This window comes from Pleurodeles waltl, chromosome 5 (assembly GCF_031143425.1).
Source record: "Pleurodeles waltl isolate 20211129_DDA chromosome 5, aPleWal1.hap1.20221129, whole genome shotgun sequence".
In the NCBI taxonomy this organism is placed as follows: domain Eukaryota; kingdom Metazoa; phylum Chordata; class Amphibia; order Caudata; family Salamandridae; genus Pleurodeles; species Pleurodeles waltl.
In genome coordinates this window covers 682,700,956-682,725,170 of record NC_090444.1, presented here as the reverse complement: position 1 = coordinate 682,725,170, position 24,215 = coordinate 682,700,956, and the positions used below count along the sequence as shown (strand labels likewise).

Here is a 24,215-nt window from a genome sequence, read left to right as displayed (position 1 = left end):
TGACTGGACTTATTCTTTCTAAATTGGATTATTGTAGTGCCCTGTCCATGAATCTTACTAAGTGACTATTAAACAAACTGCAAATTATACAGAAAGCAGTGGCTGGACTTCTCCTAGGAATCCCTAAATATCATTCCACTTGTAAAGCCGTGGTACAGATGCATTGGCTTCCAGTATATAAGCACATCCACTTTAAAGTGCTATGCAGTGCGTTTAAAGCCCTTCAGGGTACAGGCCCACAATTCTTAAAGGATACATTTAGATGGTATATACCAGCTAGACCGCTAATATCCTCACAGGCTCGTAACCTGATAATTCCTCAGTTTAAGAAAGTCCACTCGGGCGGCCATAGCTTTGTCCATGCAACTTCAAAACAATGGAATTCTCTTCCTGCTGATTAGAAGAACTGTTGATCCCTTTATGGCTTTAGGAAACAGCTTAAGACTTGGCTTTCAATCTCCAATTCTTAGTTTTGACTTCATTTCTCCTGCCTTCTAATTGTAGCTATGTGCCATGACATCCTCGGGTATACACGCGATTTACAAAATTTATTTTCCTTTCATTTTAACTAAAGAAAAAAATGTAGTTTAAAACTTGCAATTCTCTTGAATTTCTATCCCTTTGTCACCATCCCAACTGATGACACCCATGTCATATCCTAGAGTACTAAGACATTTCTAACACAGTAAAAGTTAACATTTTTGGAGCCAGGTATATGTATGCTAAAATGATCTCACCATTACACAACCACTGGCTCCCATAGCCATGTCTTTTTCTCTTTTTCTGCACAAAGGTAGACCCAGAAGGGAATGTTAGGAGGACTGTGTAAAGAAAAGGAGGACTAAAAACTATCATGGCAATTAACTTGTACTTTCAGGTACACGCAGTCACATTATCCATAATTTATAGGAAAAATAGAAATTAGAAAGCAGAGAACGGCAACCATTAGAGCAGCAAAACAGCCACATAAGTACTGGAGAATGGGCTTGTGAACTAACATTCATGGCTTAATGCTTGGTGAACACTTACGGACTAATCAACTGCCCGCAAAAGGGCACCATGAAGACTGAAGGTGCAAGTTTGATCTCTAGGGGTGTGGGTAGTTGCAGTGATGGGCATCTTGCAATTTTGTGGCTTCAAGGAAAATGTCAAGGCTTAAAACAATGACAAAAGAAAAGCATCTTGCACAGGGAAAATCTTCTGACTAACTTTCAAGGCCATGAGCTGAAGCAGGTAAATCAAAGGTCTTTTCTCCGGAACAAACAAAGCGTAATGCAGGTCTAGGCAACCATAGAATGCAAAGTCTTCTTCAGCATTCAAGGATCGGTTAGATGAAGGAAAAAATCTTAAAAACAGGAAAATCTCCTGTCTAATGTGGAACTTTTTCAACACCTTGGATAAGAATGACAGATGCTTGCAAAGGTACTTTGTCTCAATGAAAAATTGCAAACAGATCACCACTAGAAAACCTGTTATTTGCTCACTCTAACTTTGCTAACAGAGATAGTAGAAACCAAAAATGCTACTTTTTAAGTAACCAGTTGAAATTTAAGGGCCCTCAAGTTCAAAGGGCCTGTTATCTAAACAAAGAACGGCACTTGATCAAACACATGATCCTTTTCTACTCCATTATTAAGGGAAAACCCATTCTGATTCAGTCTTTCCTGGGACCTAATTAATGGATCCTGACCCCACTCATTCAGGTGCTGAACTAAAGCAATTCATTCAGATAACAGCAGAGATGACAGAAGTACCCTGTCACAACCTAGTGGCAACACTGCAGCCAGTTGCCCTTGTAGCCAATGCTGGAGAAATTATCAGTATTACATTCTGGTTGTCTTACAGTGGTCCCGGGAGGCCAAATGTTACTCTAAGGGACCTAGCAGCCAAGTTCAGAGACTGAGGACAGGTGTAGGGAAATCAGCCATTGTTTTTGAGGGAAGCTCAAACGTGTCTCAAAGGAAAAGAGAACCTCCTGGTCCTAAGTGCACAAGGTCCACAATCACTGCAACCTTTTCACTAGATGCAAATGTACAGGCTCGATTCAGAGGTCTGACACTTATACTAGAGTCTACACCAAGGTGTGTAGCACATTGACCAGGAAAGAGCATCACAGCATTGACCGTGTCAGCTGCGACAGAAACGTAACACCTTCAAAAAAGGTGCCTTGACACTAAGAGCTTCACTTGCATTTATCAGTCAAAGGTGGATGGGGAACAGCGAGGAAATAAGTGAAACTTGCAGGAGCAAAATCAAGACAAAATAATGCATGAACTGTGCAGCTGTGAAGAAAATGTACAAGCAATACAAGCTGAACAACACAATGAGGCATAAAGTCCTGTGGTGTACATGGGACCGGCTCAAAACTCCTGTAATTCAATAACGGTTCACTTGCATTCGCCTTTGGCTTGAATCAACCAATGAGTCTGGAGCAAAAAGGTTTTTACATACCGTAACATACACATGCCATACTGGATAAATAACGTGTCTCATCTTGCCTAGACAAACCTATGGTTCAGTCTATATTAGTCTCAGGATGTATGTCATTTATAGTTAAACTCTGGAAGTTGAAAAAGATAAACTAGAACCTTTTGGGTTTGTAACTTCATCAGACGTTTTACTGTAAATCATTCCAACCTGGTTTTATATTTCAATTGTTTAGAAGGGTTAGAGGTTTACAAAGGAATCTATAGGGGACCGATTAATAGGAAAAATACCACTGAGATGACCTATATTAATTGGTTGTGTAACAAGGTAAAAAGGGGAATGGTCAGGAGATTTGTAAATAGGCACAATCCAGACCTGCTACTCCTACAGGACACACTCCTGAAGGGCAACAATTGTGTCTTTCTGGGCCAGGCAAGTATATAAAGTTGATCCATTCTGGGTTAACATTGGACTCCAGGGAAGTGGGGATACTGGGGAAAGATACTTCTCATTGTTGGTAACACAGACATAGATGGGCGCAGAGGGTTGCTATGATATTAGGGAAATGGAATGGTGAGAACTTTTTGGTGGTGTCTTGGTATATATTCCCGGGGCTGCAGTTGCGGTCTTTGGAACGAATGGGAAAATGGATTGGCACTGGCATATCATAATGTGTTATTGTGGGAGGAATACAGACAGGTGATGGAAGATGAAGCACGGAAGCCACTTAGGGCCATGCAGTGTAGACCGCATGAGGTCAGTAATAAGGTGAAGAAGCTCCTTGCCTGGCTGGCACAGAGAGAGTAATAAACACAAAAGAACTGACTGTCTCTCATGTAGGACAAACACTAAAAGGGTACACTGAGGTAGAAATTAATAAAGTTTAAAGGTGAAAGCCCTCACCCACCCATTGAGTGGTGTGCGTCATCATTGGGGCCCTCCTGGCACAAACCCAAAAGGCTCCTATGATGCAAGCTATTACCCAAAAATGTATTTATTTGGGAAGCTTAGGGGGAATGTGTTGATCGCCATAATGCAATGCAACCCCTATGATCACTGGAAAGAAAAGAAAGCTTAGATGTGCACAAGAGGTTAACACTGCAACCGGTGAGACAGTTGACACTGCCCCATAGATAGGGGCATGGTTTGCAGAACACATGGAGGCCTCGTACCGCTCCTGACAACAATATATAGAGGAAGGACTACAGAGTTTTTTAGGCGATAACCCATAATTGGCTTAACCCCAGAGGATACAGCCAGTCTAGACCGTGGCCTGGATGTGACAGACATCCGACAACTCAAGAATGGGAAGAAACCACAGACCATAACAGTTTCCCCCTACAGAGTTCTTTAAATGTTTGGGGGAGTCACCTGGATGATTAGGATGCTATTTTATGTGTCTTCATATGATCCCCAAAAAATAAAAAAGAATAAGAGCTCCCCTCCCTATTAGCTTAAGGTTGGGATGAGCTCATCTGGGAGCATTAGGCTACTGGATGTGCACCAATGATGAAGCATGCCACATCAGCTTGATGTGGGTAAGGGTTCTTTTTAAACATCAAGCTACTGCCTGGTGATTGGTTTGGTGCGGTTAGGGAAGTAGATCTAGTTATGTGGTTGTTCCTCTTTTTAGTAGTTTGTCAGGCATCCCCACCAAGCTTTCCCATGTGCACTCACTTAAAAGGGTTAGCAGGCAGCAGAATAAGGGACGCCCTATAAAAGTGCAGAAAGTCCACATATTAACACCAATCACTGCGAACCGGGGCAGCTTTGTGCTAGAGCACCACCTGGGCCCAGCAGAAAAGGTACAACAAAGAGAACTGGCTAATAAACTGGCCAACTGGGAACTGGCCTATTTGGGTACAGAAAATCAGCCCACAGTGGCCTGTTAGGCTAGCTTGGCTGGAATTTCTGAACAGCTAGTTTGAGGCTTCCTTAACTCATTTTCTGTTATGGCCTTCATGATTGCACCATCTAATCGGTTGATTTTCCACTGGATGGATCAGCGCAGATCACAAAGTTGCCATTTTCATAAAACATTGCGGTCACTATACATGAGAAATAACTGCCCCTGGATACAAGTATGGGAGGATACAGTGAAATGTCAATCAAGGAAAGAAAACATGCTGGAATATGTGCTTCTATTAGTACAATTATGCTACTCCAATGTCTCACTGAGTTTGTCATTTGTTATCTTGGCTGCCTGCTTGGCTCTTTTAATAGACTCTGCTCAAGCATAACCAAACCCTCGTAATGAGCCCTATTGTGACACTTAGCCAGACACTTTAATACAGATCACTCCGTTGTAACGGGAGACTGCTACTATTACAAGAACTGAATTCCCAGTTGTTAGAAATGTCTACGAAGTCTGATAAGAGTAGATTTCTGAAAGGGAAGCACTTTCATTATATGGAAGAAAAACACAAGCTCTTTAACACTATGGCCCTCATTACAGCTTCAGCAGTCTATTTGAAAGACTGCTGTAGCCAACAGACGGCCAGTGCTGGTGGTCTGCTGACCGCCATATTAGGAGTTGTTAAGTTCGACTCTGAAGAGGCGGGTGCATCGCCACGGCAGGAAGACTACGCCCACTGTATTACGAGCCTTAAAATGGCTTGGCGGAGTCTTTCTGGTGTGTGGTGCTGGTGGTGCAAAACTGCCAGGACCCATCCCCATCCCAGACGACCAGCTCACTGGTTAAGGTAAGGTGATCGTCCGAAAAGGGTTGGGGAGGGGAGTGTTGGGTGCATTTGTGTGGTGTGTGCGTGTATGTGTACGAATGGGGGTGTATGAGTGCGTGTTTGTGAGCGAGTGAGTGGGGGTGTCTGTGAGCAAGTCTACGAGTGAGTGGAAGTGCATGGGTGCAAGTGTGCGTATGCGGAGGGGGGAGTGTGTTAATGTATGCATATGTGGTGGGGGTGTGCATGAATGCAGAGAGGGTGGGAGTGTGAATGATTGTGGATGGGGGGTGTGTGTGAGCAATTGTTTGTGGATGGGGTGAGAGTGTGGATGGGGAAGGTGGAGGGGTGTTTGTTGGTGCATGTGTGCGTGAGTTTGTGTAAGTGGCGGGGAGGGGGTAAGTGATTGTGTGAGTGAACACGGAAAGCGGTGAGTGTATGTATGCAGTGCAGGGGGGAGTGGGGTGAGTATGTATGCGGGGGAGGGGGAGTGAGTGTATGTATGCAGGGGAGCGGGGAGTGAGTGTATGTATGAGGTGCAGGGGGAGGGAGGAGTGAGTATGTATGCAGTGCAGGTGGGGGTGTTTGGATCGATATGTACGGTTTGGGGGTAATGTAAGTGTGTCGACGGGCAAGGTGGGTGCATGGAGGTGTGGGGACATGTGTGTGCTGGTGACAGGAATGAGGAGACTCCTGTCGCCGGGTGTAGAAATCCTGGCGGTCTGCAGCCTTGTAATCCGGCCGGCAGGCTAGGGCCTCCCGCCGGGCTGGAGGTGCTTACCGTCAGCTGTGTCGGTACGACCGAACCGGCGACCCTGGCAGTTTGGCTTCTGCCAAACCCCACAGCTTGTAATGTGGCGGTCTTTACCGATGTGTCCACGGTGGTAAGACCGCCACAGCGAGGCTGGCGGTTTGAGGACCGCCAGCCTCATAATGAGGGGCTATGTCTGTTACAAGCCAGTCCTTTGAAAATTCTGCTAAGTCAATGGCAGGCTTTCATCATCACCACAGGCACAGTATACTCACTTCCAGAAAGTTCTTGCTGGTGTTTAATATTAAAATGAAGGTCATATTTGTGGCCCTTTGTCCCACACCACTCCTGAGTCCTCATTGAACCCTTGCTTTCCCCACCAGCAGACATATGCAAATCTTTCTCATGTAGGGTCATTTTTAAAATCAGGAACACTGAGTCTAAAGAACTTGAATGAAGCATGCATCTCCTGGATAGGTCTTATAGTGGGGTCACTGTAAAGATGATTGCTACACGAGGTTAAGTGAGATTCTGCTGTTTATTCCCACAATCCTTGCAGAGGATGCCAATCATTTAAGGACATGCCTAATCTTGCCCCACTCATCTGTTTGTGGTCTTTTCTGCAGTCTCATGTGACCTCAAAGCAAACTGTTAAAGCGCTATACAAAACTCCTCAATAAATGTGTACATGGGGCATCCATGTAGTATGGTCCTATATCAATATAAAGGGGTGAGGGTAAAATCATAAACCCCAAAGCGGTATGCAGAGTTGTTTGTAAATGTCATCAGAACCGAAGATGTCCATGAAGGATATTTTATTGCAACATGGAACCATATTAGCAATACCACCCGTTATGCATTTCATTCTACATGTTTATTTTGGTGCACCTGGCTTGAAAGGGGTGTTTTTATATAAAAAAAAATGTCATTGATATTAGTAATTGAAATGCTTGGCTATGCCGTTTGGTTGCCCATGTACAAAGAAGAGGACAATACATAATTATGTAGTTAAGAATGTACAATTTTATGTAGTTAAGAATGTACAATTGCAATTGCGGGTTGGTTTGACGGTTTTCTCTGCAGGGTATCGTTAACAACGGGTACAGATTAGAATTGGAATGTTCAACGCTTGTTTTTCATGAATACAATACTTTTTATACAAGGTGCAATAGAAATGTTCTATAGAGTGTATTGGAGATATCCTCGTGATAATGAAACCCATATTTCATCAGGTCTCTGAAACATTTTACATATTGCAAAGGTCCCTGTGAAATGTGTCCTTTTATACTTTGCATTTTATGCAATAAGGGCAAAATGCCAGCAGGTCTTACTTATGCTTTCATTATCTGGGCTGGGAGCAAGTCAACACACTATTGCAGACTGTTTTTAAGTCAATGTACTGATGGAGTCATTTAGTTAGGGTTTTGTCAGGGGTCACAGCTGCAACCCCTGGCTCTACTTTTGTGACACCTGACCTCAGATGGCAAATCAGTGACAAGAACACAGGGACCCTTCACCCTCTGCATTGAGGCTCCATTCTCCTTTTCTGCCCAGTTTTATGGTCGAGCGCAAAGCGCTCTGGCCCCTATTGTAATCACTCTTTAGGCTTTTAACCATACCCATATCAAGCCCATCAGTTTGGTTGGTTTGTGGGCTTGCCTTTTAAAATTAGCTTGATTTAATTAGTAAAAGGTATGCATACGTCATGCCTTTTCTGGTGTTTAGCCTGCCTCGAGAGCATCAGCCAACTACTGAAAACATTGGAGGCTCCATATTTTCTGTATGGTTTCTGCACTACTTTTTCTCTTTATTTCGTAGGAAGCGCAATCTTGCTGGGCAGTACTAGAGCGCTTTGCATGACATCGACCCTGTTACATGGATAACTGCACTTTTGCCGGTTATCCTTTTGTGTGTTTGCTTTGCACTCATGGCGGCTGTCAACTCGCTTATGTGAAACTTTTTTACTTTTCAGTTTATGTGGCAAGAAAAGTCTGTTAAGAGTTTACAATGCTAATAGCTTTAACGCGAGTAAACGCGAGACCCATTGCATTGCAAATGCTTGTTTATTATGCTAGCAGTGAATAGTAGTCTGTTACTCATTATTAGTTGTTAAAAAAATGGAACCTTAATAGCTGGGAGGGGACCTTTATTGGCAGCGATTGCCACGGTAAATAAAAACCAAAAAGATTTTAATTGCATGTTGTGTGCATAACACTCCTTCTGGTGTATTCTTTATTTAATCAGAGATATCTCACCTTAGAATACTCATCAGGAGACAGACTTCATCTGGACAGCTTTCACCAGCAAAGTTCCTGCTATGCTCTATAAAAATCAGACTGATGCGCAGATGCGCCCTGCTACGAATGGTGACATTCAATAACACTCATTTTTAGTTGTTTTTAAGATGTACTCAACTCCTCATTTCAGACTGTGTTTTTGTTTAATTATTTGCTGAATTTGTCGTGCTGTGGAGGGGGTTTGTGAAGGAGTGGGCAGCTTCTGTTTTTCTGTGGCCTTTTCTCAGCATTTGTTTGGCGGTCGAGCACTTCTCCTTTTGGCCATTTTGGTGAGGCTGTGTTTTTAGAAATTTAGTGCTCTAGTGGACCAGCCCATGTTAGACTCTTAGCGCCCTACGCTGTATAAAAATCGGGCTGATGCATGGATGAACTGCTGGCACGCCAAAGGTGCACCAAAGGCAAGGCTGTCTGTACTCACCTATGCTCAGACTGCGCCTGGGGCCACATATTCTGGTTGTTTGAATGGACAAGTTGTCTGTTATTACACCTCCCATTTGAAGACCTTATGCCCTGCACTGCCTAGTAAGTGCGCTGATTCCATAGATCTAGAGGAGGGTGACTAATGTGCAAACACCGTGGCTTCATTATTTGCCCTGCAGGAAAGGATGTGGTTACAACAGAGGGAAAAGTAGTAACATGTCTTAACACATTTAGCATTAACTGCCGCTCACTGGTGCGCCATTATGCTGAAATTCTCAATTTCATCACTGAGCAATATCATTAGTGATCTTAACTTCTACCTTGAGCATTGTGGTCAACTACATTATCTAATTCGTGATCTCAAAGCTATTCTTAGTTAGTGACATGTCAGTTACAGACATGTGGCGAAGAATCGGCAGGTGGACGGGTGAGGAGTGTACCTTTGTCTGAGGAAAGCAAGTAGCGGCTTCCAGGTGTCCACCGGGCAGGAGCTTGGTGGTAGCAGGTCCCAGTATTTGGATAGTTTTCTTGGCAATATTCTGCATCCTGCAGCCAGGCAACAGCCTTGGGTGCAGACCGTCTACCCTAGTTCATAGCAACTCATTTGGCCAAGAGTAGAAGCACAGCTGTGACGCATCTGAGTTCAGGTAGGAAATCTTTAAGTAACCCGGGAGTACAACTAGAGGGGTTTGTGGGAGCTGATAACTTGTTATCTGGTGCATACTGGAGAAAACCTCAGACCAGTATCCCGCAACCTGTGGACATTCCCAGGCAATGTGCAGGAATGAGGCCTGGGGCACACTGCATCACAAGCAGCGTGCTTTTTTCACTAGCCCCAAACGTAATAGTTGCAGCAGAGTGCAGTATAATTGGCCTATGATGACTTTTACATCCTTCTAAAGCAATCTACGCCATTGTCCAGAGCTTGCTTAAGCCCTTTCCCAATGAACACCGTTCTGAAGCCTCTGACGACAAATATGATAGGCTTGCGGATCATTTTTTTTCTTTTTTTTTAAATCAATGATATCTAAGTACACTTCCCCTGTGGCAACTAAGTCCAATGCTGCAAGTCTTAGCTCAGAAACTGGGAACATGGCACAGGAGGACAGGCTGGTGGAGTTTAAGTTGCTGGACAACATCTCTCTTAATGATCTTATGCGCAATGTAAAGTCGGATTCTCCTGATGACCCTTTGGAATCAGAACTTATGCTTAAACTTGAGGAGATTCTTATGCCCACATTCCTGAGTTTGGCTAACCTTTCTTTGACTACTGCTGTGGTGCCCATTGCGTGGAAACATGCCAAAGTTACTTCACTTCTAAAGAAACTTAGGCTTGACCCTGTCCTTTCATACAGTTATCGTCCCATCTCTCTCCTACCTTTTGTGGCTAAAGTTCTTGAGAAACATGTGAATAGTTTGCTGGTGGACATCTTAGAGACGCATCAGCTGCTAGAGCTCTAGCAAAATGGATTTATTCTGGCTCACAGCCCTGAATTTGCACTTCTCAAAGTGATATATACTGTGTGACTAACTGCTGTTGAGGGATGGTCCCTAGCACTTACTCTACTGGATTTAAGCAACACTTTTGATATGGTGCTCTTGTGGCCTTTTTATGAGGTGCTCCTGTGGTGTTTACACAAGATTGATGTCCCGGCAAAGCCTGGGCTTGAATTGCCTCCTTTTGAAAGAGCAGTCCTTTAAGATGATGTCTCCACCTTTCACATCTACCATGAAGACTTTGGGGCTTAGCATGCCACAAAGGCTCAGCACTCAGTCCCACTCTTTTTAATATTTATATGAAATCATTGGCTCATGTGGCACAATCGTTGGGGATTTCCCTAGTATCTTATGGAGACCATATCTAGCTTATTTTATTACTGACTGCAGGTTCCACAGGTCGGCTGCCAACTTGAACTGTTTGATCGCAGTTGCCTGCTGTATGCATGCCGACTGCCTGAAGTTGGATGTCAACAAAACAGAGATTCTCCTGTTCGCGAAACACTCATAGGAATGGGGAGATCAATGGTGGCCCAGTGTGTTTCGCCCCCCATCCCAAATCTGTTAAAAACCGGGGTGTTTTGCTTGATGACTTCCTATCTTTTGAGCCACCAATCAAAGCGCTGTCCTCTGTTTGTTCTGGCACCCTTAGAAGCTTTAAAACTATCATGGCTTCTTTATTCCCTTGTATGTAGGATGGTCAGCTAGTCATTACCCACTTCTCGTCCTGACTATTGCAATATTCTAAAGGAGGGTGGTACAAGGCATGTGCAAATAGGCTGCAGATTATTCAAAATGCAGCGGCAAGACTACTATTCCATCTGCCAAAATTGTGCTCATCCTCGCAGCTACTCTGCAAGCTATGCTGACTTCCATTAGAGAAATACATCCAGTTTAAAGCATTGTGCGATACTCACTGGATCATGAATAAGCAGGATGCACCAATTCCGTAGTCCTTGCTTCAGCCCTATACTCCAACTAGGCATCTAAAATCTGTTGATGCAAATCTGGTGGCGGTACCTCACTTTAATCGGGCAAAGAAAGGAGCTTGTTCTTTTTGTGCGACAGCATCTGTGCTATGGACAATCTGCCTATATTTCTTTAGAAAATTCCCCAATCACATCTGTTTATATCAATAAAGCCTCTTTCGAGGGGTGAGGATCATTGACAAGGTGATGGATTGCCCGACATGGAAGGGACTTATGACTTTAGGCAAGAAGGCCACCGAAGTCCACAGCACCAGTTTGTCCAGCGAAAAAGTGCTAAGAAACTGTTGCACCAAAAGGGATTGAAGTTCAGTCATACTGAAGTGATTCAAATGAGGAAAACAGTCTTAAGAGTCAGAAGATGCTGCAAGGAGCTGTGCATGGGCTTGAAGAACGTACACATGAGAGACAACAGGACCATGTTAAGGTTATCTCTGTGGAATCACAAATGGTTTGGGAGAGAACCTGCGTGTCACACATTTGATAAACCAAATCTCAAGAGGAGATTTAAACAGGGACGCTTCGTCCGTCAAATGCAAAAAACAAAAGGGATGACACTTAACCTTTTATAGTCCCCATGGCTACGCTTTGCTGGGCCAAAAACAAAACAAACAATAAAACATCTGACAGTTTGGCTTGTAAAGGGTCTGTCCAGAGGACTCAACACTATGCCACAGATTTCTCACAGCATCCAGCATAAACAGACTTTGTAGAAGGGTACCTAATAACATCCACAACTTCTGATTGGCAGATCAAACACAGGTAACTGTCGCCCCACACTGAGGTGTAAGCTACGTGGGCTCTGGTGAAGGGTCCTGCCCTGTAGCTGTGACAGACGATACTCCTGAAGTGATAGTCTGATTGGAGGGCGAATACTTAGGCCCAGAAGTTCTGGGTACCGCAATCTCCTGGCCCAGTCTGGAACAACTAGGATGACTTGGTCCATTTGCTACCTAATCTTTTTCAGAACTCGGGTCAGGAGAGGCACAGATGGGAAAGTGCACAGGAGTCCCATTCCATCTGGAATGTATCTCACAGCAAGTCTCTTTGCGGACATTCCAACGAACAAAACCTTTGACACTGGGTGCTTTTGACAGGGACAAAACGATCTACCCAGGGATACCTTCACTGCTGAAAGTTGCCCTCTGACACCTCAGGACATAGACACCATTTGAAATCCACCAGACACCACAGGCTGAGCTCATCTGCTCTGGCATTCAAGGATCCTGTCAGGTGGTTCAGGATAGGGGAAATGGCCTGACATGCCAACCAAATCCAGGTGGGGAAAGCCTCTTGGCACAGGATCCAGAGCCCAGAGATCCCTGCATGTTGCAGTGCCACATGGCAGCAATGTTGTCTGCGAGAATCTGCATCAGCCTCCCCTTGATGGACGTTAGAAACGCCTTCAATGCCATACAAATGCCTGCAAGTCCAGAAGATTGATATGGAGCCAGGTTTCTGTCAGAGACCAGAGTCCTCTGATCTCCACCACCCCCAGCTGACAGACACAATGTTTACTCCTAACGCACTAAGCATTGGGCTTTGGCAACTATACACTACTCTTCCCCCGATGTATTTTTTAAAGCAAATAATGGGGGTAAACAAGAAATGCAGATCACTAGGGAACAACCTTCTGGGCAGCCACTCTGCAAAGATGGCTTTGAGGCGTCCTCAAGCTGTGCAGAGTTCAAGATGAATGTGCGTCCCCCATTAAAACCCATAAACACGTCACATTATAATTGAACACAGAGCACAAAGTAATTGCCCGTCAAGTTTAGTGGAATTGTTCCGGACCAAGCAGAAATTTATAGCCACTTGTCCTTGGGAGAATAACCAATGACCTCTGAAAGCATCTGTCTGAGCCCTGCAACCAGGGTTGGGGGAGGAAGGTAATGAGGGGTAGGAGAGGAGAAAGCAGAATACTACGACAGGGAGAAATGGGCCTGCTGAAGTCTTACTTTCTGTAAAGGTGGACATGTGTTAGTTAAGTCGTAAGAAGAAAATCTCCTTCCATAAAGAACTAGAAATGTATATAAAGCTACGCTACGCTGACTGCAAACAAACACTGTAACGTAAAAACGCAACCCTGTCGCCATAACGCAAACCTGGAGACGCTAGAGAAAACAGCACGTTTGCCAGGCACGAAGAGTAAGCGGTCTCTGCCACCAGTAAGCGGTCTCTGCCACCAGTAAGCGGTCTCTGCCACAGGTAATGCGCATGGAGTGTGCTGGCAATAAGTGAGGTCAGCACAAACCGGAAGGTTAGATGCACCTCTTAAATCACCTGCTATACACCCACTGGCAGGCAGCAATAAACTGATTATTATGTGACATTATGGAAACTTTATTTTGATCAAGGTTTTGCGGCAGGAGAACAGATGTAAGTAAAGTAGTAAGTATGATACCCCAATACAGACAGGAGGTGGAATTCATGAAAAGAAGGAAATGTCTGGCCAGGTGAGTTTTAAGCTCGTGTGCTGACGTATCGGGAAAAGAATAGGGATTGAACTCCAGCGCCTAAAGTTACTTCCTGGAGATGGTACGCAACCCTGCCAAGTTTCCCAGCTCCATGCGTGAAGGGTTGCTGCAGTCCAGTTTTTTTTCCTTTGAATTCTTGGACTTGTAGTTTTATTTATTCCATTATAAAACAGGACTACAAGTCCCAGATTTCAAAGGAAAACCCTGGGAAACTTGGTAGTTATGAGACGTCGTTTTTCAGTCCCAGGCTTTCAGCTAAGAACAACTGTGTTCACTTTAACCTTAACTGAACCAATGAACTACATTTCCAGGTAACAAGGTCTGTAGAAGCAAATAGTGAACTAGAGCAAAGATGACCTTAATGCAGGATAAAGCTGGTAAACTTACCAGAGCCCGGTGTTCTGCAGCTCCTTACACCATCGCATCTCCCACAATTTTGTTGGGCCTTTCTGTTAAGCAAAACTACTACACCCACTAAATGCCAAGGCGGCCAACAATCAACCGTGCACTTAGAAAAAGTCCCAGGAAGGAAGAGGAAGAAAATCAGAGCGCTTCACGGTGTCATTAGGAGCATGAAGCTTTATATAAAGGTGCAATAAAATACAATTAATGAGATTGCTTATGTAGCCCGAGTAGACTTCCTCATCTTACCAAATGTGTGCATGTATAAAGAACGTATGCAAACTACTGCCTGAGGTTGCTAACCGGACCTTTCTATACACTGTGCCATCACTACAAACCCTAGGTTCGAGAGGTAACCTGGAGTAATCTACACTTCTGAAAACACATTACTGCACTACCCGCTAGGCATTCGGCTAAAGGCCATTCAGAAACTGCAGCCACAACAGGCCGCGTTTAACCACAATCCTTACAACGCAAAATCACAGGCACAAGTACAATAAACAAAAAAAATCAATCTGCTTCACGCGCTGCACAGGCACAAATGACATGATGAAATAGAGAACACGAGGAGATGAGACGAGGAAAGAACACATCTTTATATAGAATTACTTTATATTTTAAAGATACCATAACAAAAAGAAGAAGTGACTGCTGTTTCGTAGAGCATTAAATAAAATTCTCCCTTAGTGAACAGCATAATGGGTTGTGTGCAAGTGGATCATCGTTTTGATATATTCCTGCCCACCCTGTTCCTAGTGGGATGCAAGGACATAAACTCTTCACTACAAAGAACAGAATAAGTTGGCTTTTACTCTTTCTCTCCGACATCCTGATCTTCTGGTACAGACAGTTATCAATTTCTTTCCCCTTCAGCTTTTCTACTGTAGTCTCACCTTTGCCACACTAGTGATTTTATGTAGGTGATTTATGTTCACTTTCAGGTTTTTTTTAGCCACAGTGGCTGAACTGATTACAGAATGCTGAGCCAAGCAATTAAAGCGTTTATGTTTTTAGAAATAGGGGAACGGCTCATTGGAACTTAATATTAAAACGAATCAATGGAAGCGGTCACACATTTTAATTTTTATTCAACAAAGCTTTCTTGCTCTATGAGATGGAACAGAATAAGACGACCAAAAAATACTTCACCCTATGATTAATATTCATTTGCGCTGCTTTAATTCACCTTTTGTGCTTTTTACTTTATGCGATTATCCCAGTCCAGGTAATACCAAGTGCTGTGACCACTCATTTAATTATATATTTAAGTTAAGAGATCTTTTGTAAGATGCAAGAAAATATTATGTGCTTTTTCATATGATATACACGGTTATTTCCCACTTCATCAAGCATGTTCAATTCCTTCCTGCAGCAGAGGTGCATGCATTACACTGTGACGACCTTTGTTAAAATGTGAAATCCTTAAAGTGGGTTATATTAAAACAGGGGACGTTTCTGTAAGTCTCTTAACGAAGATATCTCTTTGGATTTGGAATAGTTATGGCTGCGTGATACAGTAGTCAAAAATATACATAATTGTTGTGAAGGAATTCCATTGGGACCACTTGTCACAACCACAGGTTTGGAAATCCAGTTTTCCACTACACTGACATCAGAGCCACAAAAACCCTTAACCTGAAGTCAGTTCTTGTCTAGAACCTAATGTTCTCCAGAGAGCTAGAAGAGATAGTGGACCCACAGGGAAAGGCCGGTCCTCTTCCCTGCCTTTTTTTCAGTTTTAACAACACTGAAGGAGGCAGGAGAATGAGCACTATGCTCATGCTTCACCAACCAGTGTACATGCACGCAGAGCTACTGCCTAAGCCGCAATCAGATGATACCAGCTCTCCACTATCATGATGGGAGAGGAAAGCACAGCTATGGACACCAGGCTGGGAGGCAATGGGTCATGAGTAAGAAGGGTGAGCAAGTCTAAAGAACAAACTTACCCAGAGAGAAAAATGTAAAGGAAGGACAAACTGATAGGGCCTTGCGTTCTCCAACTGTACATCGTCTCAAATAAGGATGTCATCCAAAAAGTCAAAACAAGGTACAAATCCCACTGAGGAACAATAAACAGAGTGGACAGGAACAAACAGTGCAAACCTTTCAGAAGCTGCTAGGGTTGATCTAAATAGGAAACGCTAATTAGGCAAACACATGAAAGCAAACAGGGCTGCGAGATAGCCCTCAACAGACACCACAGCAAGGCCCTGCCATGCACGGAATAACTCAAATCATGAGACTTGAAGGATTTGATGCTTTTTGAGTCTCACCTCTGGACAATCTAAGCCCAACGAACACCGAAGATTAATTTGGCAATAGACTTCCTGAGCACCCAAATGTCTTCCGAAACTTTATCTGAAAGACAAACGGACTCCAACTCACATTGTTCAATCTCCATGCATGAAACCACAGCATAGGGGGAGGGGGGAGCAGCAGGACCTGAGCATTCTGCTGCGAGAGATGAGATGCTCTGCACAGAAGAAGAAGCGGCAGCCAAAGTGCTGAGTACCAACAGACCGGTGGACCAAATCCAGCCTGAGAAGAACAGAATCAACTTTGATCAATCTTCCCACATCTTCTACCGGACATTTAACAGAAGAAAAAACAGTGAAAACATGAGCAGCATGCTCAGGGACCAGTCACATTTGAGTAGGAGATTCTCAACTTCCAAATCATAATCTTCTGTATGACTGTAATCTTTATCAGGTATTGCGAGAGCTTCAGAGCTGGAAATCTCCTTAATCAGTGCAAATCTCTGAGCCCCAGGGAGATGCTCTGCCATGGAATTTTTATTAAAGGTCACCTTAACTTTTTATCTTACTACATTCATGACTTAAAGAGTGGCGCCATAGCGGGCTCCGTTGGCAACGTCCTCTTTGGTGCATAGAGAGGCTCTCACAAAATAGGGATGATGCCTTGGCTGTCTGCAACTTCGTTTTCGGACCCAGAGCAGTCCTGAGATTGGAGCCAACAGTCCAAAGTCGTCAAGCCCAGAAGCCCACTTGGAGGTGGCCCTGAGGGGAAAAAAGCCATCCTGAACAGATCTAGCATAGCAAGCAAGAAAACCTTGGCCTGAGCAGAGTCAGCTGATGCAAATTACAGACATTTTGGTCTTATTCATATCCACAATGTGATCTGCTCTGACAAAAAGGAGAGTGCCACATCAGATGGAGATGATACTCCCTGGAATGAGACCATCTCCATGAGAAAGAAGAGAACTTTTATTTTCTGTGTTGCTTTTTGTGGCAAGATATTTTGACAGATCGTTCCTTTACAGGTGACTTATGTGTGGGAGAAAGAGATCACTTTAGGTATGTACATGTGGTTTCAAGCCAGGAAAAAATCTGGCCTCTCCCTCTCTCTGAGCTTGAGAATCGCAAGCTGTGGCATTATGTTCTGATCCAAGATGGTACTCGAAGTTGTGATATAGTTCAGAAAGGGGCATCTTCTTACTTCATGTGCAGCAAGGCTTGGAAACTGAAAGTTTTGGAAACAACTAACCGAGTTTTTTTTTTAAATATGAAGGAATTTCATGAGTGAGAGTCTGAGAGCACGCTCCGGACCTGCATCGATGATGGGTGGAATAAAAAGGGATTGACACAACCACAATGGGTGGCACCTCATATTTTCTAGTGTCACCATGTCCAGGGATGGAGTCACTGCATGACCTACATGGTGCTACTAGGCAGTTCTAGAGGGCCATTGTTGGGGAAAAGTCAGAAAATTTTAGAAACTGGGTTTCTGGTTCTCAGAGGTATGTATCCTGTCCAAACAGAAACCACAATCCTGGCCAAGGTAAGTCAGATACACACCATAAAATAACCTGTATCCACGCTCTGGTAGCTTGGCACAGAGCAGTCAGGCTTAACTTAAGAAGAAATGTGTAAAGTATTTGTGCAACACTTCAAAGAGTAAAACTGTGAAAACACCACACAAAAAGACACCACACCTTTTTAGAAACATAGAGCTTAATGTTAAGAGTAAAATAAGACCAAAATGGCAAACATCAAATACGTAGAAGTCGAAATATGGATTTTTAAAGATTGAAATGCAATATAGTGCTTCAATTCATAAAGCGCCGATTTCCAGGTTAAATCCTAAAATTTTAGGCCGATTGCGATGGAGCACAGGTCGGATACAGTCCCAGGTAAGTCCTACTGAAACGTTACCTCCTCAAGAATGCAGCCAAGAGTCCCATTCGCAGGGAAGAAGTTTGCAAGGAAAGCGTTGGAGGTGATGGTCTGCGGGCATGAAGAGTCGGCTGAACATTGCAGATGTGCAGACTGGAGCCTCGCCGTTGTGAGAGGCGATACTTGTGCGAAGAGACAAACTTGCAGCGACTTGTGCTAATTCTTCGGGCGAGTGGAGCAGTTCTAGTGCAAGCAGGCCCATTCTCGCTGCAAAGTGCCCACAAGCTTGATTTTAGGAGCCAAAAAACACTTTCAAGAGCCCAGGACTGAAGAGGCACCTCTTGGGGGAGGGCACAGGCTAGTTGAAGACAGATCTAGGAGCTGTAGCAGGTGGGTTGGAAGTCTTTTGTGTCTCTGAAACTTCAGAAAACAGGAGGAAAGCGAGCAAGCCTGTGAAGTCACTTTGGTACTGAGATGTGGAGATGCAGGTCCAGCCCTTCCCATTCCCAGGCAGGAGGGCAGCTCAGCAAAGCAGGAGCCCAGCAATGTAGCAGCTCAGCAGAGTGGCAGTCCTTGTAGCAGCACAGCAGTCCTTCGTCCTGGCAGAGAATCCACAGGTCCATAAGTGTACTGAGTTAGTGGTGTCTGAGGGCCAGAACTCCTACCAAGTTGTGCCTTGGAAGCGGGGGAGACTTAAAAAAATGGTCTTTGAAGTGCACAGAGGTCCTCCATTCCTGCCCCGGCTCCAGACACACTACAGGAGGGTATGCAGTTCTTTGTGTGGGGACAGGACACTGCCCATTCAGGTGTGGATGGCCCATCTTTCACACCAAAGCTCCCTTTGTGTGTGGCTGTTTAGAGGAAATGCATAAACGCAGCTGTCACCCCGCCCCAGACGTGTACTGGAGACAGGCAGCAGGCACCAAATGGCTAAAGTAAAAAAAATGCCAGCTTTCTAAGAGTGGCATTTTCAGAACTGCAATCTAGAATCTGACTTTACCATTGGTTGTGATTTTAAATTAAGAGTCAAGAAACACCAAACAACTCAAACTTAAATAACATGCCTCTTCCAGATTGTGAATTAGACTTATAAGGTCTAATAAGGAGATGCCAAAGTTTTCCTATGGGAGAGAAAGGCCTTTCTGTAGTGAAAAACAACTCTATGAGAATTACACTACCAGGACATGTAAATCATAAAAGTATGTGTCATGCCTTTTAAATACATTGGACCCTGCACTATGGGTTCTCTGGGCCTCCCTTATGGGTGACTTTTATGTATAAAAAAGGGAAGGTTTGGGCCTGGCAAAAGGGTCAAATTGCCAGGTCGAAATAGCAGGCCTGAGACATGATTAGAGGGCTGCATAAGTGGGTGGCACAATCAGTGCTGCAAGCCCACAAGTGCCACTTAATTTACATATCCTACACACAAGTAGTACACTTTATTATGGACTTACAAGTAAACTAAATATGACAATTTGAGTTTCAGCCAATATTACCATGTTTAGAGGAGAAAGCACATGCACTTTAGCACTGGTTAGCAGTGGTAAAGTGCACAGAGTCCTAAGGCAACAAAAAGGTCAGAAAAAGGGGAGGAGAAAGGCAAAAAGTTTGGGCTGACCCTTCAGAGATGGCCACTTTCCAACAGAAAATACATAACTGATACAAGCAGCAGCGAAGAGAAAGGAGCTAAGGGGTGAAAGAGCAACACAGGAAGTTGAAGGGGTAGGGTGTGGAGGAGGAAGCACAACACACGGGAGAGAGTAAAGCGGGAGGGAGCATAAAAACACATGCACTCCCATGGATTTCTAAAATTAAAAAACAATTCCCTGAATGTAAGCAGCTCAAGGCTACAAGTTCTCTAACCAAAAGGTTGGTAAAAAATGATATGCTCCCGAGGAGAGACAAACACAGGTGGAGGAAGGAAGACAATAAAATAAGAAACAAGAAAATGAGTTAAACAATAAAAAGAGCCAATGACATGTAATTGGCTGACCCAAAGTACACTCTGGGAATTGGTATCGCCCAGAATAGGTCCTTTGACAACAGACAGCCTACTACATTAAGTATAACTCTGTGCCAGGTTTACACAGAACACAAGTGCTAAGGCGATTCCCACCACGTTCTTCCACCTCCGCAAAGTGTCAATTTAAATGGAAGATCAATGTCCATTCCGAGGGCTACAAGATTTTCCAAGCCGATTGGGATTTCTCTGGTACATGTCACCCATTCTCCCAAAGTTTATCCATCTGTTCATGGCCTTTGGTCTTTCAGCTTTGGTATGCTATGTTTCCATACAGCAGACCTTGCACTAGTGCTTCCACTGGCATAAAATAATTAGTACTTGTCCACAGTATTCTGAGTGTGCAGATATTTGAAATATTTTTCTCTTTATTATACGCAACAGTACCAAGGCACTGAAACCTCTTCCGCCACAGACCACGTAAAGTAGCAATTTAGCACCTCCAAATGCCTACATAATTTTTCTAACATACAGGTAGCTTTGAAAGGAGGGAATCTGAATGTTACATTATCGTATTACATGTCTTATCATTTGGATCATACGTTGACACCCGAAAGAAAACCACAGAAAAATCCAGATTTCACTAGGGTTACAAAAGGGGTCATCACCAGAAAAAAACAGCAAGAAGTGATTTAGTGGACAGTGTAGAAACATAATTTCTGCACCAAGTGCTGCACTGTTCGAACAACGATGGACACAAAACAACCCTGCTCTTATGATCGCAATACATACCACAGACAATAAACATCACTACATTATACATAGGAAGTTATTGACAAATGGTCAGCTTACCTCGCTGTTGTGGCCTCTCAGATTGAAATTGGTCCTCTGAGGAGTATTTCGGTCTCTCTTGCAGTGGCTGGAGGTGAAGGTAACACCAACAACTCCTCTTCCATTCCCAGTGGCCAGCCACCCTTCCTCATAATACCGTCTCCTGCACACCGGCTTCTCCTTCTCACTTTTTGGAACTCTGCCTTTCCATGACAGGCACAGGATGTTTGAATCACTGCAAAGGACAGGCCCATGTTCCACTGCTGCATGCATGCTTTTAAACGTCCTTGTCCTGCCCTAACTTTCTATATTGTGTTACATTTGGCGTGGGGCAGGAAGTGTATTAGTGCAGGATGGTGAAGTTGAAGAATTAAAAAAGACCCACTAAAACACTATTTGATTAGATCAGAGGTCACTTTGTTTATATCCATCCACCACATACATAGCGGAACAAAATTCCATGAAAAGAAGATGGCAGCTAGCTAAGCAAATGTATTTTTTTTTTGTTAAAAAAAAACCCAAAAACTTTCTGGTTTTGCATCTTTTTTTAGGCGATCAGAGTGGAGTTTCAACATCCATCTAGAATATGTTTATCATCCACAACAGCACAAACCTCGTTCAGCCATCACTCTGTGTCTGCAGACAGACTGCACTGCAACATGGCGGTAACAACTTTGCAAACTGAGGTCTTCAGTGTTTGGGCTTCAAGTAATTTAAGGCTTCCCAGGACAGTGATCCACTCGTGTCAGTGATTTGGGGCAGATGTGGAACAGGGCAGGGGTACGATAAGATTGATTTTCCCATCCACATCACTGACATTCTGCTATTAAACAGGTTAAGATTGCATAAGGAACAGAACAAGTGGGTCAAAGGGAGGCAAATACACCTTGCAGTCACAGCCCTTTTCAGAAAAGCAAATTCAGGCCAGGTTTGCTTGTGCAAGTGACCACGTGGAGACCTGACTGTAATTCTATCTCTATCTCTCTCTCTCTCGTACACAGCACCCTGCAGAGCTACATTCTTCAGAAATTTGTAGACTGGTCTATTGCAATTTAAATTTTTATTTTTTTGTTTGCTTTCTAAAATAATGTATGTATCCTTACTTTACCAGTGCATGGAAATTAACTTCAGTACTGTCCCTTTTTAGAAGGAGACGCACAAGACACGTCCTTTTTGTCACCCCTACTATCACTTGAACTACTGAAATTTTCCGCACTTTATGCACGATAATAACTTGCCACCCTGCTAAAGAAAGATATGAAAAGGCCTAATCAGTACACACTAAACCCAGCTAATTTGCTACAAACCACCTAGAAATATCCCGATGACTAAAAAAGGGTCCAGGAGACATTGTGAACAGGTGGGTGAATTTGGATGGGAAAATATACCCAGCTTTCAGAAAAACAAGAATTTGCGATATAAAGCCATTTAACTTGTTGTATTCCCGTTTTCTTGAAATGGTGTAAACTTTTAGAGGCTTTATTTTAATATACCCCTTTTTTCTTCAACAGGGCAAATGCTTGACATATAATCCAGAGCAGTAGATTGAATAAAGCAAAATGGTATTTTCTCTCGAATGTAAAAATAAATAAATAAATCTAGTGGAAGGCCTGCAAGAAGTCAGAGTGCAAAGAACTGCTCTGAATGAAGTTCATGACCACTGTGCTCCAGCACAGATCAGGACACCTGTCAGTCCAAGGCTCAAACCGGTCTCCCCATCTTTGAATGCCCCTCTTTGCAGCTGATCACAATTCCATGATAACACATAGGTTAGACTCCAGCAACATATTCTCCTCATATCTCACTCGACCACCCCAAGCTAAAAAAGTCGCCATGGCTGCCAGTAATTCTCCTTTCATCCAACACAAATTCCTTACATCGAACTGCGTTCAAGTATCCTTAGCAATCACTTTACTTCTTAGCCTGTAGACAACATCTATGGAGCGGACGCTCTGCAAAGCACTCTTTGAAACTTGCTTCACCTTTGAAGGAATTAGCTCATCACGTTAAAGCAGGCATCAGCACTTTTGGCACAGACGCTCCCAATTCTGTGAAAAAATAAAATAAAAACTATTAACTTTAAAGCCTAAAATGTATTTACACTTATACGATTTATTTATTTTTAAATATTTTTTGCAATTATTCCACAATAACAAATACTATAATCAGCATGACATCAAATATTGTATGCACGATTATGGCACAGGGTTATTGTACAGTACATTACTTGCTAACTCAAAAGCCTCCAAAGAGCATTAAAAGACTTGGTATATAGACTGTCATCTGCATGTTGGCGTCTGCCAACGCTGGGCCATCATAGGCTTGTGGGATTGTATTTTATAATGCTCTGCCTAACCCATGAATCACAGAGGTTCATGAGTTATCCCCACAGAGCATGCCCTTGGGCCATGGGAGAGAAAATTACATTTTTATGACCATACATCTAACAAATATCAGTGTGTTCTCTCAGTAACGGAGTGGATCACATATGTGTTGGCCAAAAGGAAAATCCTTTGAAGTATATGAACTTCAGAAAATATTGTTACCTACAACAGTCATGTGTTAAACTGCTAAAGATTGCCGATGCCTATTCATTAGGTTGAAAACGTCAGGGCTCATCACAGTAAACAGTCTTCAAAGTGATTGCCTTGTAAATCAACTTTTCTCCGCACAAACAAGAGGATGTTGGTGACAAGGAATCGCCTTCCAAACAGTTCATATATTTTACCTTATCACGTGTAAAATGCAAGGGTGATGCACAGGGAAATTCCATTTCTGGACGTTAACGATAACTATTCATCAACCACACTCAAAATTCCATGCCATGTTACTAAAAAGGCTTGCATTTCATATTCCTATAATTATAAGAATATTTTAGCCTCAATATATAAGCACTCAGCTCTGTATTGTACCACTAACTATGGAACGGTGCTGGTTTCTGCAGAGGAGTGGATGTAGGGTGCAAAGACTGAGAGAAATTTTACAATTTTTGTTCCTCTGAAGTGCTCCTTTGTTGCAAGCATTCACCACCAGAAATACAATCCTTTACTTTCACCACCCAGTCAAAAATCCACTGCATCCTCCACATCAGAGGGTAAATTAACAGATCACAGAATGCAACAGGAAAACACGCGTCAATGCCCCTCCCTTCCATGATCCACGAGTAACTGTATCTCACTACTGCAATTCTGTTTCTAAGGTATTTCGATGTTCGCTTTATTTGGCACAATTTCATTTAGAATTAGCAATTATTTTAATTTTACTGTGGTCTTGCTTTGCTGGAGCACGAAAGGGCCAAATAATGCACCTTTGTCAAAGTGAATACAATGTGCGGTGTGGAACATAATTTTACC

At 43.4% G+C, this 24,215-nt stretch overlaps 1 protein-coding gene across 2 annotated transcripts in view; it reads right to left on the bottom strand.

The window, feature by feature from the left end:
- TULP4 (TUB like protein 4) overlaps window positions 1-24,215 on the bottom strand; it is a 682,961-nt gene that overhangs the window by 541,675 nt on the left and 117,071 nt on the right. For both annotated transcript variants that reach the window (XM_069234583.1, XM_069234584.1), the window contains exon 2: window positions 20,884-22,910. In XM_069234583.1, coding sequence (XP_069090684.1) covers window positions 20,884-21,135 — 252 coding nt within the window. In that variant the 5' untranslated portion in view covers window positions 21,136-22,910. The remainder of the gene's footprint in view (window positions 1-20,883; window positions 22,911-24,215) is intronic.